This window comes from Aspergillus niger, assembly GCF_000002855.4.
Source record: "Aspergillus niger supercontig An09".
Lineage (NCBI taxonomy): Eukaryota > Fungi > Ascomycota > Eurotiomycetes > Eurotiales > Aspergillaceae > Aspergillus > Aspergillus niger.
The window spans coordinates 187,722-203,836 of record NT_166525.1 but is presented as its reverse complement, the minus strand read 5'-3'; the positions used below and the strand labels follow the sequence as shown (position 1 = coordinate 203,836).

The window sequence follows — 16,115 nt, the reverse complement described above, 5'->3', positions numbered from 1 at the left end:
CGGTCGTAAATTAATGGTTCTTCCTTTCCCCAGACAGTGAGTGCCTATGACAAGTTTCTTCGGCTGCAGGGACCTTGTAAAAGACACGATGAGCTTTCCATGGTAGCTTATCTTATTTGAGCCATTTTGAAATTTAATTGCTTCCCGAAATTGCCCATGACTGCATCCTCTCTGTCTGTACTATTCTCTTTCTCGCCAAGTAGATGACCAACCGCATAGCCATGCCCGTTTGGGTTAAGGGCGCGGTGCGGCCAGAGCCGGCGGTTTCCCGAACGGGTGCCCGACTTCCTTCTGGATCATCTCTTAAGAAGCAAGCACTGGATCTCAACGAATATCTGTATGGTTATTGCTTGTGAGGTTTAAACTGCATGCTTTGATGAACCACCGTCTATGCACAAGCAAGCTTTTCTCCCTCCTGCACTGAAATTATTTTTACACTGAACCTGGCTTTTCAAGTGACGTTCCCGAACATGCAAGCTATACTTGAAGCGGTCCCTTCGCGTTATCGTGGTCCTGGTGGAGCCGTTGCCATCATCAAGGATGGTGAACTGGCTGGAAAACTTACCTGGGGATATGCGGATTTGCGGAAGCGGATCTCCATGACTTCCTCAACGCTGATGCCAATCTGCTCGATTACGAAGCAGATGTTGTGTTTGATTCTCAAGGATCTGGAGCGCAACCCCACACCAGCGATGGTGGAGCGAGGCAATATCCCCCAACAGCTGTCGGATGCCTTTCGCCAATTGGTCTCTCCCGAACTCATCGACAGCAACGGTCTTCGAATCGACCACCTCTGCAACAATCAATCGGGTATTCGAGATTATTGGGCCATGTCGATGTTTTGGGGCACACAACCAGAAGGGGAATTCAGTCTGGCGGGAGACGCCAAGAAAGCGCTTGACAGGACCAAGTCCCTCCATTTCCAACCAGGCACACAATTCTCTTACTGTAATCTCAACTTCCATATCCTTGCTCGCATCGTCGAGCAGGTTAGTGGAGCGTCTCTCGGCAAACTGCTCTCGGAACGACTCTTCTTGCCCGCTGGGATGAAAACCGCATTCCTCTGCGCAGATAACGCTGAGTTGCCTGCGCCATGCGTGGGATACGAAGGCAACGAATCCTTTGGCTATATACCGGCCGTCAACCGGACTCAGTGGTCTGGTGACGCCGGCGTCGTGGCTAGCCTGGAGGATATGATTGCGTACGAATGTTATCTGGACCAGGCGTGGGCCGATCGGGGGAGTGTGTATCGAGAAATCGCGAAAGAACCGTCATTCGATGATGGTACACCAGCCGCGTATGGATATGGCTTAGAACATATAATGTTCGGACAAACTACGACCATCGGCCATGGCGGGGCCATTCGTGGATATCGCCTTCACCGGACCCAAGTACCGTCAGAACGATTAGCCGTTGTGGTTATGCTAAATCATGAGATAGATGCCGCAGAGGTAGCTGGGCATATCCTTCAGGAAGCTCACAGTCTCCCTGCACAGCATGGTCTGCTTTCCATGCCGGTCGCAAACTGGGTGGGGTTTTACTTTGACCCGGATGCACAATTGGTAGTTGAAGTTCGCCTTGGTGGACCAGGAGAAGTCATTCTCACCTATACGGGTGACGAGGAGACACTGAAGCTCACGGAGAGATGTGAGGCCCGGTCGGACTTGGCAACTGCCACGCTGTGTTCCGATACCCTCCTACTCCACCGCAAATACGATAACCGTCATATTCAGGCTAAACGGATTACTGCGGGTCAACAGCCGACCAAGGGGGACTATGTGGGCCAATACCACTGTGCTGAAGTCGACTCTATATTCCAGTGCAGCGGAGACGGTGGCATGCTATACGGATCGTTTAAGGGGTTCCTAGGCCACGGACCGGCTGAGCTAATGCGATACTTGGGAGATGACATATGGTTTCTCGCATGTGCACGAGGCTTGGATGCGCCAGCGCCGGGGAACTGGACAGTTGTATTTCAACGGGATGTACAGGGCGAGGTTGTCGGTGTTACGTTCGGGTGTTGGCTAGCGAGAAAGGTCACCTTTGTGAAGGACAGAACCCCCTAGAAATTGGATTAGAACTAGGGATGCATAGCTTCATGAGGGGAGGAGGAACATCGTGGTGAACATTCCACGGACACTTGCATTCTTGGAAAACATTATGTAGCTTGGAGCCTCATTATTATGGACAGGCCCTCAAATTCCAGAGTGGGCTGACGAACAGCGTGATAAAGGTATAAATCTTCATACCATAGTACAGTTGCCCTCGTTCAAAGTGACGGCTACTGACAGAGATCCAAATTTAACATGACTCTTATTGGAGCAACTCAACTAAACCAAAGAGACCGTATCTAGCAAGATGTGATTGTATCCGATACAGAAGTGAAGAAGCATGCCTTCCACAGTAAACAAGCGAAGAGCAAGAAACTCGAAAATTTTCAAGCCCTACCCAACTTCGCACATAGAAATCCGCCGAGAGAAGTTTCATTAGAAAGAGACCCGCCGGCATTGGACTGCAGACTCATCACAGCGCGGGGAAAGAAAGTCCGCTTCCCACGCACAAAGAACGCGCAAAATTTTACTGTCGCCACGGAGGAGAGGCGAGTCGACTCGAGTCGAGCTTGAGGTGGTGCAGCTTGGCGGGCTCTCCCGCGTGTGGTCCCCAAGTATGCGGGATTATTCAGAGCGATTCATTTGTTTTCTTGGGACGGCGCCTCCACCCGTCGGTCGGTCGCGAACACGGCTTGCTATCCCACGAGGTTACAGACCAGAGATAAAGGGATTTCGACTTCTTTGGGCCACAAAAATCCCGCAGTGATGGTGTCAGCACGAAGCGAAGTGAGGATGGACTAATGCAGGCTGGCAGGATGGCGAATCTGACATTTGTGCGAAGGCAACACGGGATGCTTTCTATGACAATTTCTACACTTACCCAATTGCGTGGAGAAGCAGCCAAACAGGGACTTAGGATAGGTTCTCTACTGAATGTTGATGCACAGGTAACGAAACACGATATCAGACACCAGACAGGCACAGGTATTGTCTCAGCCACATGCTTTGAAGGGTGGATGTCTTGTTCTACGATTTTACAGGCAAGCCCCCCACGTGGAGATGCTTATTTCCGGGACTGGACCAATAGGCGACGGATGAGGGCGAGTCTATCGGCAATAGGGATCTCATCCCAAGCTTGATGCAGGAGCCATGACCTAGCACCTATGCGATCGAGTACCGTCTCACCTGTTCTCCACGTGCGAGATTTTCCAAGTTGCAGAGAAATCTCTGAGCATCAGGTTCTCTCGTGGGCTTCGGCCTGTGCGAGGAATAATTGGATGAATGGCAATACTTAGTAACGGGCCTTGTACGGAAGAATGCCCACAAATTGTCTGAACTGCTGTCAGCCATATGTGGGCAGTAAATGCCCTGCTACCGTAGTGTCCATGCGCGGCTCGTGTCCTTGCCAGCTTTGCTTGACCGGAGCGATCCATGGAAGGGCAACCAGGATCCACAGGGCCAGTGAGGGATTTCCCAGAACCAGCTCCTGACAGCTTCTTCCCTGCAACTAGTAGCTAGACAGTGTTAATCTCTCGTATGGCTTTGGGGGTCCGCTCAATCCTTTTTGCTCTCCACAGCAGCTGAATGCGTCTGCCTGCCCGTCCTAAGACGCCGTGACACATATTTTCGCGGTCCCCTCCACGATATATGGGCAGCCATCCCACCATACCATGACTTTTTAGGACTGGTCTGGAGTCCACGATGACGGCTTGGAAGCAGATAAATAAACGGAGGGGCTTCCCTGGAGCTTGCTGTTGAACTTTCCAGCAGCAGCCTCTCCCTCTCCAGTCAATCAATCTTTGACATTCGCCTTGCACAGTCGACTACACCCAGTGCATCACTGCACTCCACCGAGAGCGGCATCCGCGACCGATTTATCTCTTCTCTTTCGATAAACATGAACACACCTCCTATCGCGGCTGCGTCTGGTCAGCAGCCAGCCGACTCTTCATCCACCCACGACCTGGAGGCCGATGAAGAAACACTCAATGACCAGGTGCGAAGTACTGCTCGATCCCAGCGAATCACCTTCGACGGTCCCAATGTACAAGACGGCACTCGGTCCATATACTCTCCTGGTGACAAACGTTCCCGCAGTCGAGATACAATTCGCAGCACTCGCAGTATCCCCCAGTCCCCAACGGCAGCCGGTATACCAATCGAGTTCCGTACCCTGTCATTTCAAATCTCCGAATCCCAGGCAGCCCCAGAGCATGTGTTGAAAGAGCGAGGAAAGGAAGAGAAGAAGCCAGACCAGGACTACTTTGAGAGTCTGGACTTCCATCTGCTAGCTGCCGACCGGTTGTGCCAGCAGTTCAATGTTGATGCAAGCCGTGGCTTGAGTACTGACTCGGCATCGACTCGTCTTCAACGCGATGGGAAGAACATCATCGCACACCACGGGGAGAATTATGTGAAGAAGATCCTTGGCTATATCTTCGGCGGCTTCTGCTCTGTCCTCTGGATCGGCGTGATTATTTTCTTTATATGCTGGAAACCGCTCAGCAATCCTCCCTCAGTCACAAACTTGGCCATGGCCATCCTGGTCATCATCGTCATCATCCTGCAAGCATCATTCTCCGCCTTTCAGGATTGGTCGACATCGCGCGTGATGAAATAATCCTGGGCCTTCTGCCTGCGGAGGCTCTCGTTCTCCGCGAAGGGAACTTGGTTAAGCTGCCAGCTACTGACCTTGTCGCGGGGGATGTCGTCCATATCTCCATTGGGAACAAAGTGCCGGCTGACATGCGCATTATCAAAAGCTCGGGCGATGTTCGATTCGATCGTTCTATCCTGACGGGAGAGTCCGATGAGGTCGAGGGTGCCACCGACGCAACCGACCAAAACTTCCTGGAGACCCGCAATATCGCCTTCATGGGCACCGGTGTGACCAACGGCAATGCTGTTGGCGTTGTTGTCCTGACTGGGAGTCGCTCCGTCATGGGTCGCTTGGCGTCCATTACAGCTGACGTAAAGGAGAAGCCCACGCTCATCCAGAAGGAGATCACGCGCTTCGTACGGATTATCGTGGTGCTCACTGTCATCCTGGCGGCAGCCATCCTATTCAGCTGGGTGGGCTGGCTGCGCGTTGACCACCCACAATTCATGAGCGTTGTTGAGATGCTGAACGATGTTATGGGCTGCGTTGTCGCCTTCATTCCCGAGGGTATGCCGGTCGGAGTTGCCCTCACCTTAATGATTGTGGCCAAGAGGATGAAGGCGAACAATATATTGCCCAAGGGACTGGCGACCGTGGAAACCCTTGGCTGCGTCAACGTGCTCTGCTCAGACAAAACCGGCACACTGACCCAGAACAAGATGTTTGTGCAGTCGGTAGGCCTCGTTGACCAGGAATTCTTCGTTGAGGATCTGGTGAACGCGCAGCAGAAATCGGTTCCCCTTCCGGAACCTCTTGAGCCCCTCTTGCGAGGCTCCAGGCTTTGCAATGATGCCTTCTTTGACCAAGAAACATTGACGTTGCCAATTTCTGAACGCATTGTTAATGGAAACGCAACCGACGCGGCTGTTCTGCGTTTGGCCGAAATGCTGAGAGCAAATGGACAGACTGATCTTCATGATTACGAACGCACCCATCAAATCCCCTTCAACTCGAAAAACAAGTGGATGCTCACTGTGCACCAAAATCCAACCTCCTCTACCCATAGCCTTATCTATGTCAAGGGTGCCCCGGATGTACTTCTGCCCAAGTGTACATCATACTGGTCCAAGGACGGTGTGGCCAAGCCTCTGGATGCAACTGCGAAGGATATGTTCAGTGCATTCCAGCAAAAGCTCTCCCGCCGCGCCCAGCGAGTCATTGTTCTTTGCCAACGGGAATATGCACCGACTGCTGCAGTGGGCACAAACCAGTTTAACGACGAGCTGCTAGCCAATGGCGTGCAGGACCTGACAATTATCGGCATCTTTGGTATCATCGACCCTCCCCGCCCGGAAATCCCGGAAACAGTGGCGGCCTGTCGACGCGCTGGCATTCGCTTCTTCATGGTGACAGGTGATTTTGGTCTGACTGCTGCGGCGATTGCACGGGACATTGGAATTTTCAGCGGAACGGCCGAGCCAGATACTGTTGCGGACCTTGTGGCATCACCGGTCGCAGTGCCTGCTGAGAAGAATGAAGAAAGATCGAGACGCAGTCTAATGGTGGAAGGGTCCCAGATCTCAACTCTGAGCGAAAACCAGTGGAATTCGATCTGCCAGTATGAGGAGATTGTCTTTGCCCGTACCACTCCGGAGCAAAAGCTGCGCATTGTCGAGGAGCTCAAGTCCCGCGACAATGTCGTGGCCGTGACAGGCGATGGAGTCAACGATGCCCCTGCCTTGCGCGCGGCTGATATCGGAATTGCCGTTGTCTCAGGCAGCGACGTTGCCATCGAAGCGGCGGACCTGGTGTTGCTCGATAAGTTCGATTCCATCGTGGAGGCTATCCGCCTGGGTCGGCTGGTATTCCAGAACCTCCAGAAGGTTATCGCTTATCTGCTGCCGGCAGGCAGTTGGTCTGAGATCTGGCCAGTGATTATGAACGTTTTCTTTGGTGTCCCGTTGCCGCTGAGTTCCTTCCTGATGATCATCATCTGTGTATTCACGGATCTGTTCTTGTCGCTGTCGCTCATCATGGAGAAGGAAGAATTCGACCTGCTTAGCCTCCCACCTCGCAACCACAAAACGGATCACCTGATCAACCTTCGGATCTACGGGCAGTCCTACCTCTTCGTCGGAGTCATGGAGGCCTTCTGTGCACATATCATGTTCTTCCTGTACATGTACAAGAAAGCGGGCATTCCTTTCCACGCCCTGGTATTCGCATTCGAGAAATACTCGGACGGCTTCTACGGCTATACAGAGGCCGAGCTGACGAATTTCAACAATGTCGGACAGAGCGTGTACTTCGTCACGTTGGTTATCATGCAATGGGGCAATATCCTCTCCGTCCGGAGCAAGCGCATGTCCATCCTGCAGGCCGATCCTATTCGCGCTAAACGCCGGAATCCATGGCTACCTCTGGCTATGCTCGTGTCCTTGGTGATTGCTATCTTTGTGACGGAGGAGCCTGGTCTGCAATCCCTGTTTAATACCGCCTCTATCCCGTTGGAGTTTTGGTTTATTCCATTGGCTCTGGCGTTCGGCGTCCTGGTCATGGATGAGTTGCGGAAGGTGTTGGTGCGCGTGTTCCCGCGGGGACCTATCGCGAAGATTGCGTGGTGACAAGTTGGTGTTAGTCGTGCTGTTGGATTTCACTTAAGTAGAAGTATATACTCATTTATGATTACATCATTAGTTCCTCGGTGCAACGCACCGCAATATACAAAATAATAAGATTCTTCTTGTCAGTTAGCAAAGAGACGGCCGAATAAGGAATGGATCGGGAATGCCTTCCCTTTTCGGCTCTGTTATTTGCACTCTTTGCAGTTGATGCAAACCCTGCAAATTAATTCGAAGTATATCACGTGGCGGCATGTCCCCTTCCGGCCATCATGTGATATTCCTTCCTCTTGCTGCCATCACCACCACCAGGATTGTAGAAGCTATCGGAAGGATTGAAGGCTTCAGCAGCAATATTATATACTAAGAGCTTTACTTCTACGAGCAATGTGTTTGCCTCGTGATTTGCTGGATGTCGGGTGATGAGGACGCTAGTTGTAGATGACGTCGTATTGGGCCTAATGCAACCAGAGTTCCAGCCATCCCATGGTTTCCGGCAGGGAGCTGACCCTGACTTCCCGGAGACTCGCCTTTCAACTTCAAGCTAGGCAATAAGCTCAGACACGATGGCCCTCAAAAGATGACCCCCAAGGGAGAATCTTCAAGTCATGCTCCGACTGCCGGTGCGGCAGAACAGACTCGAATGGCGTTGCCAGCCTGGTTGGACCATTTCAATCTACGCGATCTCAAGGTCCTATTCCGCTGTTGGGCTGCAGCATGGGTTGCGACACTGTTGATCTTCATCGGTCCTGCGCTGCAGAGCATTGGCATCGCCACGTTCTTTGGCGCCCTGGTGCTATATATAGTTCCTCCAGCAGGCATTCTCTTCGTGTACCTGCTTGCCTCGCTGACACTTCTCGCTGGGATGTGCCTGGGTTGGGCTTGGGGTTTGCTCACGATGAAGGCGGCTTTAGCTGCACGCCCCTCGTCTCAAACCCAGGCTCGTCTTCAGCAATTGCAGCAGGCCGTAGTGACTCAGGCTAGTCAGTCTGGACAAAGCGCTACGGCCGTAACGCAGCAGCTGATCCACGATGGGTTCATGCTCGATGCTCGTGTGACCGTGGTATTTTATGTCATGGCATGTGTCTTCGTCTATATGATGTCTCGTCTTCGAGTAGCCAACAATAAATTTGCTCTGGCCCAGATATTCAGCATCATCATCACTGATCTCTTCCTGCTTTTTGGACCGACTTTGCCTTCGTTTACCGCCCTGTTGCCTAAAGTCTTGATTGAGCCTGGTGCTATAGGAATCGGACTGGGAGCAGCTTGTTGTGTCCTTTTCTTTCCGCAGTCCACTTCTTATGCGCTTCTAACCAAGATGGAGCAGCTGCTTCGCTTGGGACAGGTACCGGTGAAGTGTACTCAGGCACGTCTTCATGGTGAGGACCTCAATTTGCAGCAGCTTGTCGACACAAAGAGTAAAGGCATCGGTGCGCTCAAGGCTCTTGAACCGTTATTGGCGTTTCTTCCTTTAGACATCTCTCGGGGTCATTGGGGTGCCGATGACTTGAAAGTTCTACAGCAAGCACTACGGAAAACACTGGTCGCCTCTCTGTCTTTGCTGAATTACCATATCGCACGGATACATGATGATGAGAATATAGCGAGGCTTGCGAGGCATGATGCGATTCTAGCCAATAACGATTCTGGAGAAAAGAAGAACCAAGCTATTGGCCATCATCAGATCCAGGAGAGTCATAATCTGCTGCACGCCTTTCAGGATGCAGAGGAAACGGCCATCCGTGCACGTACTCTTGAGGCACTCCAGCATTCCACTCAGCCGCTTCTACAAGCAATCTCGAGCGCAATAGATATCAGCATTGAGACCATCAATACGGTGAACAATCGGCGATGGCTCCGTGCACCCTCACAAACGCAGATGGACCAGCAGATCACGCGAGTGAAAGACGCGTTGGAGACCCTTAGCAGAATCCGCGCATCCAGCATCACCGCGACCACCGAAGCACTGATAGACAGCCATGCAGAGATCTTTGATGACGAGGGTAATTTCAAGTTTGGTGGAATGGGTGGCATGCATGTGCTGCGAGGAATCATTATCGGCATGGTTATTGAAGAGCGCATTTTGACGTTGGCCGAAGCGACCCAAAAACTTATCGAACAGATCTTGTGGCTGCTGGAAAACCGCCCAAAACCTAGGCTTTGGATCCCATCTCGATTACAGTATGCCTTTGCCTGGGTCGGAACTGGTAGTGTTCCCACTCCAATGTCAGCGGCTGCAGGAAACACGGCAACGGATCCGGAGGCGCTCGAGGAACGAACCCGGGAAGCGGATCGTCGACTGAGGATCAGCCGGGGATATGGCATACCCCAGCGCACTCGCATCACACGTATCGTTATATCAATCTACCAGTGGTTGTTTAACCCAGCCGGCATGTATGCTCTCCGTATGGTGGTGGTGACCATCGCAACTTCGATTCCTTCTTCACTCCCCCACACCGCTGGATTCTTCTACCGAGAGAAAGGCATTTGGGGGGTTATCACCGCACAAACTACACTCCTGGTCTACATGGCCGACTTCACCATGGCACTGATATCTCGTCTCGTCGGCACGGTGGTTGGTGGAGTTCTGGGCATGGTCGCCTGGTACATCGGCTCGGGACACGGGCCTGGCAACGCATACGGGCTGGGAGCGATTACAGCAGCAATGACAGTGGTGCTGATGTGGTGGAGAATCTTCCTGCCACCGACGCTGGCCATGGCTGCTATTATGAGCGGTGCCACATTCGTCTTGGTCGTCGGCTTCAGTTACGACGATGGTCACATCCAACAGTATGGCCTTCCAGGTCGCGGCTACGAGGCATTCTGGAAGCGACTGGTTACTGTTCTCCTCGGATTTGTTGCTGCCACCGTCGTTCAACTCTTCCCCAGACCGCCATCTGCCACCCGCCATGTTTGCCAGACTCTATCAAACTCCGTCCGAACAATATCAGATCACTACGCCTTGGTATTATCCCACTGGGCAAGAGCCGACCCAGAGCACCCGATCGCCACCGTAGCAGAGAAAATAACACTCGAGATGGCCGAAACCCTCTTATCACTGAAGGCACCGATCGGTCTCCTCCGATTCGAAATGAGCTTCGGACCCTTCAACCGTAAAACGCTCTCACGGACACAATCCCTCCTCGAAGACATGAACCAAGCCTTGGGCCGTCTGCTCGTTTTATCCACCACACTTCCCCTGAATCTACAACAACGACTGATGGAAAGAGTAGGATTTATGAACGACTACACCGTGGGAGATATAATGGCCGTGTTAGGGGTAATCGAACAGGCACTCAAGGCGGGTGCCGCACTGCCCGAACGGCTGCCCACGCCGTTAGTCAAGCGGTGCTACGAGGCATGGGCCCAGCAGCATCAGACGGCTGAGCTGAGCAAGACGCTGGTCCGGGACGAGAATTATCGACGATATTGTGTTGCAATTAGCTCGTATTTGAAGTTTTTGGCATCGATCGATGAGTTGGTTCTGGTCTTGAAGGCCGCGTTGGGGGAGTCGCATATTGTTGATCGCGGAGAGGAGCTTGTCTAGATATGTTTGGTCCGGCTTGTATGTAACAGTCAGCAGAGCGCAATGTAATTGATTTGAGCGAGCGAAGCAGTGAGAACGGTGATACAGTCTGTGGAATCATGGTAGACGTGCGAGAGGGAGTTTGGGCTTTGTGAGGATGTGGATATGTGTAGTAAACAGGTAAAAACCATTAGAGTGCAGTTCAGAGGGGGATGAAAATAGAGTGATACCCGGAGAGAAATCATCGGAATCTCAGGACCAATCAGCACCTAGCTCGAGCCTTTCGATATAGTTACTAGCAGATTGTGAGTTATTTTTTTCCAAGGATTCAAGTGTGCTTCGCTAGGCTGGATGGGTGGGTGGAGTCGGCATATGTGCTGTATGACGTGGGAGGGATATCGGGAGGCTTACTTCTGGTAGTGATAGATAGACACAGCCATAAAGAATGTGGTAACATTGATAGCTCTTGTTATTATGGAAGCTAGATACCCAGGATCTGCTTTGTTTAAGTAAGTTATACGATGGCTGAGGGTGTATTTATCTAGCCATGGCGATATTATATTCCATCCTAATCGCTTGCGTCAATTGACGTAAATTTGTCTTGTAGATAGAAGGAATGGCTTCTCTCGTTATCATGCATTTTGATAGATTATTCATACACTAGTACTACATTATCGCGTCTTGGTAGTATACTATATATATATAATTTTATATATTCAACTCTATATGACTATTGACTCAGTAGACGAGTGGCATGCTGCTCCAAAACAATGATCTAGCCAAATGATCATCGTGTGCACAGTATCACCAATCACTGATATTGACATAGAAGACTGTTACTTGATAAAACTTTGCCTAAATCCTTTCTATGGAGACAGAAAAATAATGAGACTCTTCAATCAAGATAGCAGCAGTACATGTTTCCAAATTGAGGTATAGGTAAATTTGCATGCCTGCAATCTAATACGTACAAAATAAATTGCCATTGCGCATCAAAAATCGTACATTAAGGGTTCCTTATCTGAGGTAAGAGGAACTATGCGAATCTCCGGCGCATATGTCGTGATATTGGGCCAATGCAGACTCCTCGCATGTACATAGCCAGAAGCATATAATAGATCATACAAAGTGAAATATCCCATACGGCCGATTAGCAGCTGATTCCTGACAATGATTTATCCGTGTTACGCATGCCATGTGCGCGTAATTGGAGCCGGAGTCTGTGCCAAGATCAGTCAGACAAATTGTGACATATTACTGTTTGATGAAAGTCTCAGACATGGGTGCATGAAAAACTAGGACAGGAAAGCGTAATTGGTGCAGCTTGGGCGTATTTCATCAAACGCAGTGGACATGAAAGTGTATTAAGATGCGTTTATTGTCCTGGGTTCATTTCGCCTTCCATGGTGAGACCCAACATGGTTGAACACATGCATTTAGTGGTCTATGGAACTCACGAACAGCAAGTGTAAGCTGAGAACGAATGGAAATTATGAATGAGGGCACTGTACAACTGCGGATGCTTCCGGATCACTCGGTAGTGGAAATCCGTAAACCAAGGCATATTCACCCCTGACGAAGCTTCATCCACTGAGATAACATGACTCGACAAACACTATCAATCTAGCTGATTACGATATGCTTTCCACCTCTCCTAGTGGGCCAACTGATTAGGTTTTTAGATTGTGAGGGGAGAGATTAATCTACTGTGGACCGCATGCAAAAGTTTTTACCCACCCGCAGAAGGAATTCACGGCATTTGGGCGGCGGTGCCCCCATTTGGGGGAAGGAAAAACGTCAACGTCAATACTTCGATGCATAGAAGTTCGCCTTAGGCAGATAGAGGAATCCTTCTGGAGAGTCCTAGCCCATGACGCTGAGGTTGTTGCGTGGGACATCGGCATGGATGCTGCGCTGAGGGCAATTCTTTACCCGGAGTAGCCTAATCATCCTGTGATCATCCCGTCCCTAGACGCGAATGGAGCGTCGTCAACGCAGACTGTAATAATACTACCAGACTAGATTAAACTAGCAGCCCGCCTTGTCAGTGTCACGGGGTATACCGTAATCGAGTGAGGACGGACGATTACATCCCGTGCCCAGCGCAGTCTTGTGTATGGATCTGGAAAACTGTGGAGAGCGAGAGGCAAGGTGGTGATTCCAATCGCTGTGGATTCAGAAAAAGGACACCACAGCCTTAATGGCGGTTAATTAAAACTGTCGGTGCATAAATCTGTGTGAAGAACAGAGCAAGGGATTTGAAGGTAATCAACGTCGAAGTCGAAAAGAAAAGAAAGAAAACCTCGGCCAGGTTCGGCGGCTTAGTCCCGATCGGGAAACACGGTCCGATCCACATTTGCCCTCGCAGTGAAAATCAAGGTTAAGGTTAAAAATCTTCAACCAGCTTATTTTACTGACTACCTCTGTTGTCTCTCTGTAGCCTCGCTGCATACTGCCTATTCGCTTGATATCGGAAATGGCTTTATGGTTCGCCGTCAATTACACGCTAGGTATGCGCTAGCCAATGATATGGGAGATTCTTGATACGGAACCGATAGTTAATTTTAAGTCCCTGGACCCCTTTGGGTGTGCAGTAAATCCTAAAACTCTTATCTAAATGCAGTGCGGCAAGTCCAGTCCGACGAGTCTGCAGTGAAACTCACTAAGAAGGTTCGATAGTGCAACACGTAACGCTGCTGGTAAATTTTCTTCCGGGGTTCATTCAGAACTGCATGTGCACCAATTAGCGTCTGCATATCGGGGTTCTCCAACTGCAAACCCCTGGACGTCGCAAAGATGGCTCCCCACTTCTTCAGAATGTACTCACTGGGCGAAGTGAGCCGCAGGTTGTCTTTTTGCTTGCCTACATTAGTAGATTACATTAATTTCCGAAGTAGAGCCGTACAATGTCAGTGTCTAAATGAAGGAAGCAGTTAAGATGAAAACGGAAGGTAACGACAGTGAATGGACTTTCCTGATAGATTTGTTGCTATGTGTCGTCAAAATCCGTCTGGCGGGTCAGAAAGGGAATCTCATGGGCCAGGGCTACTACGTCTCGAGTCTTAGGTATTCCACTGGGGCATGCGTCCCTTTATCACAGTGGGACACTGGGTCGGAGGTTCCAACCCCTGCTTGTCCTTAAGTGGATTAAGCTTCACACGGGAAGAAGAGGGTCATTCAGGAGATTCCGGCCCCTCCTGCTAGGCTGCCATCAAACATCTTGTCCGCCCTCTGCTACCATACTGTTCGAGATGGCGGCAAAACAAGGGTATCTAGACTAGAAACCATGGACCATGTGGTGTGACGTACGCAGCTCCAAGAGGTGATGGCCACGGGGTTCAAATATTTCCATCTTGGCTTTAAATAGTCTCGCATTGCCACCCCGATGATCACTCTTCAACAAGCTTCCTTCTCTCCTTCTTCAGCCCCCATCTGTCCATTCTTTCTTTCGAAACGTCTACGGACTCCCATCCTTCCTTTCGTTCTACATTTTTTTTCAACTTTTTATATCATGCGTCAATACTCGCGCGCCGCCGCGGCCACCGTTGCTCTGGCAGCATCGGCCCGCGCTGCCAACTCATCTTCCCTTGCGTCTCTCTGTACCGTCTCTCACGTCCAGTCGGCTCTCCCTGCCAATGGCACTCTGCTCGGTATTGATCTAATCCCTTCGTCCGTGACGGCTAAGACCACCACCGAACGCGGGAGCGAGACTGAGTACTGTGCTGTGTCCGTCTCTTACGTCCACACTGGTACCACCGACGAGATCGTTCTGAACTACGGCTTCCCTAGCCCTGCCGACTTCAAGAACCGCTTCTATGTGGCCGGTGGCTTCGGTTATTCCCTGAGCACCTCCTCTACTGGTGGTCTCGAATATGGCGCCGTCGGAGGTGCCACCGATGCCGGCTATGGTGCTTTGAACGGCACTACGGTCGACGAGGTCAACCTCTCCGGCAACGGCACTATCAACTGGGATCCCATCTTCATGTTCGCCTACCAGGCCCTGGGAGAGATGACCACTGTTGGAAAGCCTCTCACCCGCGCCTTCTATGGCTTGGCCGATGATGCCAAGGTATACACCTACTACGAGGGTTGCTCTGACGGTGGCCGTCAAGGTATGAGCCAGATCCAGCGCTACGGTGATGAATACGATGGTGCCATCATTGGTGCGCCTGCGTTCCGTTACGGTCAACAGCAGGTCAACCACCTCTTTTCCAGTGTGGTCGAGCAGACCCTCGACTACTACCCTCCTACCTGCGAGTTGGAAAAAATTGTTAACGCCACCATCGCTGCCTGCGATCCCCTCGATGGACGCACCGACGGAGTCATCTCTCGTACCGATCTCTGCCAGCTCGACTTCAACCTGACTTCTATTATCGGCGAACCCTACCACTGTGCTGCTGAAGTCAGTACCTCTCTTGGTTTCAACTTCAACAAGCGCAATGACGGCACCTCGACCTCCTACACCCCGGCCCAGAACGGAAATGTTACCGCAGAAGGTGTTGCCGTGGCTCAGACTATCTACGACGGTCTATTCAACACTGCCGGTGAACGCGCCTACCTGTCCTACCGTATCGGGTCCGAATTTTCGGATGGCGAGACCGCCTACGACAACAGCACCGGCACCTGGGGTGTGGATATCCCCTCTACTGGTGGTGAATTTGTTACTCGTTTTGTTGAACTTGTTGAACTCAGCAACCTCGAGACCCTCAACAATGTGACCTATGATACCCTTGTGGACTGGATGAACACGGCCATGGTCCGCTACATGGACACTCTGCAAACAACCCTCCCTGACCTGACCACCTTCAAGTCTACCGGTGGTAAGGTCATCCACTACCACGGCGAGAACGACCCCAGTGTGCCTACTGCTTCTTCTGTGCACTACTGGCAATCTGTTATGAGCATCATGTACCCCAACCTCGGATCCTCTAAGGCCATCGAGCAGATGAAGGAATGGTATCAGCTGTACCTGGTCCCCGGTGCTGCTCACTGCGGTCGCAACACTCTCCAGCCCAACGGTCCTTTCCCTGAAGATAACATGGCCACCATGATCAAGTGGGTCGAGCAGGATGTCCAGCCCACCGGTTTGAACGCTACCGTCGATGCTGGCAAGTACGACGGCGAGGTTCAGTCCCTGTGCCAGTTCCCCAAGCGCCCTGTCTGGAAGAGCAACAAGTGGGAGTGTGAGTCCGATGACGAGGGTGCTGACACTTTCTACTACACTTTCCCCGCCTTCAAGGTGCCCATCTACTAAGCCCATAAGTCACTGGTGACTTTTAGCTGTATATTATTCAGCAGGCGGCAGACGAAGGAGGGCG

At 51.3% G+C, this 16,115-nt stretch overlaps 7 protein-coding genes across 7 annotated transcripts; all 7 read left to right on the top strand.

The window, feature by feature from the left end:
* Positions 1–221: 221 nt before the first annotated feature.
* An09g00950 (uncharacterized protein) lies at positions 222–2,066 on the top strand (the record flags this gene model as incomplete). Its single annotated transcript, XM_001393378.3, has 2 exons — positions 222–352; positions 404–2,066. The coding sequence occupies 2 exons, from the start codon at positions 222–224 to the stop codon at positions 2,064–2,066; spliced, it is 1,794 nt and encodes a 597-aa protein (XP_001393415.3).
* A 325-nt stretch (positions 2,067–2,391) lies between these two features.
* An09g00940 (hypothetical protein) lies at positions 2,392–3,190 on the top strand (the record flags this gene model as incomplete). Its single annotated transcript, XM_059749570.1, has 4 exons — positions 2,392–2,403; positions 2,519–2,758; positions 2,858–2,998; positions 3,092–3,190. The coding sequence occupies 4 exons, from the start codon at positions 2,392–2,394 to the stop codon at positions 3,188–3,190; spliced, it is 492 nt and encodes a 163-aa protein (XP_059605798.1).
* A 758-nt stretch (positions 3,191–3,948) lies between these two features.
* An09g00930 (uncharacterized protein) lies at positions 3,949–7,274 on the top strand (the record flags this gene model as incomplete). The annotated part of the gene is given in 1 exon segment (XM_059749568.1): positions 3,949–7,274. A coding segment is annotated over 1 exon segment (3,326 nt), but the record flags the coding sequence as incomplete, so codon positions are not given.
* Positions 7,275–8,169: 895 nt separating this feature from the next.
* On the top strand, positions 8,170–10,818 carry An09g00920 (uncharacterized protein; the record flags this gene model as incomplete). The annotated part of the gene is made up of 1 exon (XM_001393375.3): positions 8,170–10,818. One exon carries the CDS (start codon positions 8,170–8,172, stop codon positions 10,816–10,818), a length of 2,649 nt encoding a protein of 882 aa, XP_001393412.3.
* A 1,462-nt stretch (positions 10,819–12,280) lies between these two features.
* An09g00910 (uncharacterized protein) lies at positions 12,281–12,738 on the top strand (the record flags this gene model as incomplete). Its single annotated transcript, XM_059749567.1, has 2 exons — positions 12,281–12,334; positions 12,541–12,738. 2 exons carry the CDS (start codon positions 12,281–12,283, stop codon positions 12,736–12,738), a joined length of 252 nt encoding a protein of 83 aa, XP_059605796.1.
* A 535-nt stretch (positions 12,739–13,273) lies between these two features.
* An09g00900 (hypothetical protein) lies at positions 13,274–14,101 on the top strand (the record flags this gene model as incomplete). The annotated part of the gene is made up of 5 exons (XM_059749566.1): positions 13,274–13,307; positions 13,421–13,467; positions 13,545–13,643; positions 13,724–13,915; positions 13,979–14,101. The coding sequence occupies 5 exons, from the start codon at positions 13,274–13,276 to the stop codon at positions 14,099–14,101; spliced, it is 495 nt and encodes a 164-aa protein (XP_059605795.1).
* Positions 14,102–14,308: 207 nt separating this feature from the next.
* An09g00890 (uncharacterized protein) lies at positions 14,309–16,051 on the top strand (the record flags this gene model as incomplete). Its single annotated transcript, XM_001393372.1, has 1 exon — positions 14,309–16,051. The coding sequence occupies one exon, from the start codon at positions 14,309–14,311 to the stop codon at positions 16,049–16,051; it is 1,743 nt and encodes a 580-aa protein (XP_001393409.1).
* Between the last annotated feature and the right edge of the window lie 64 nt (positions 16,052–16,115).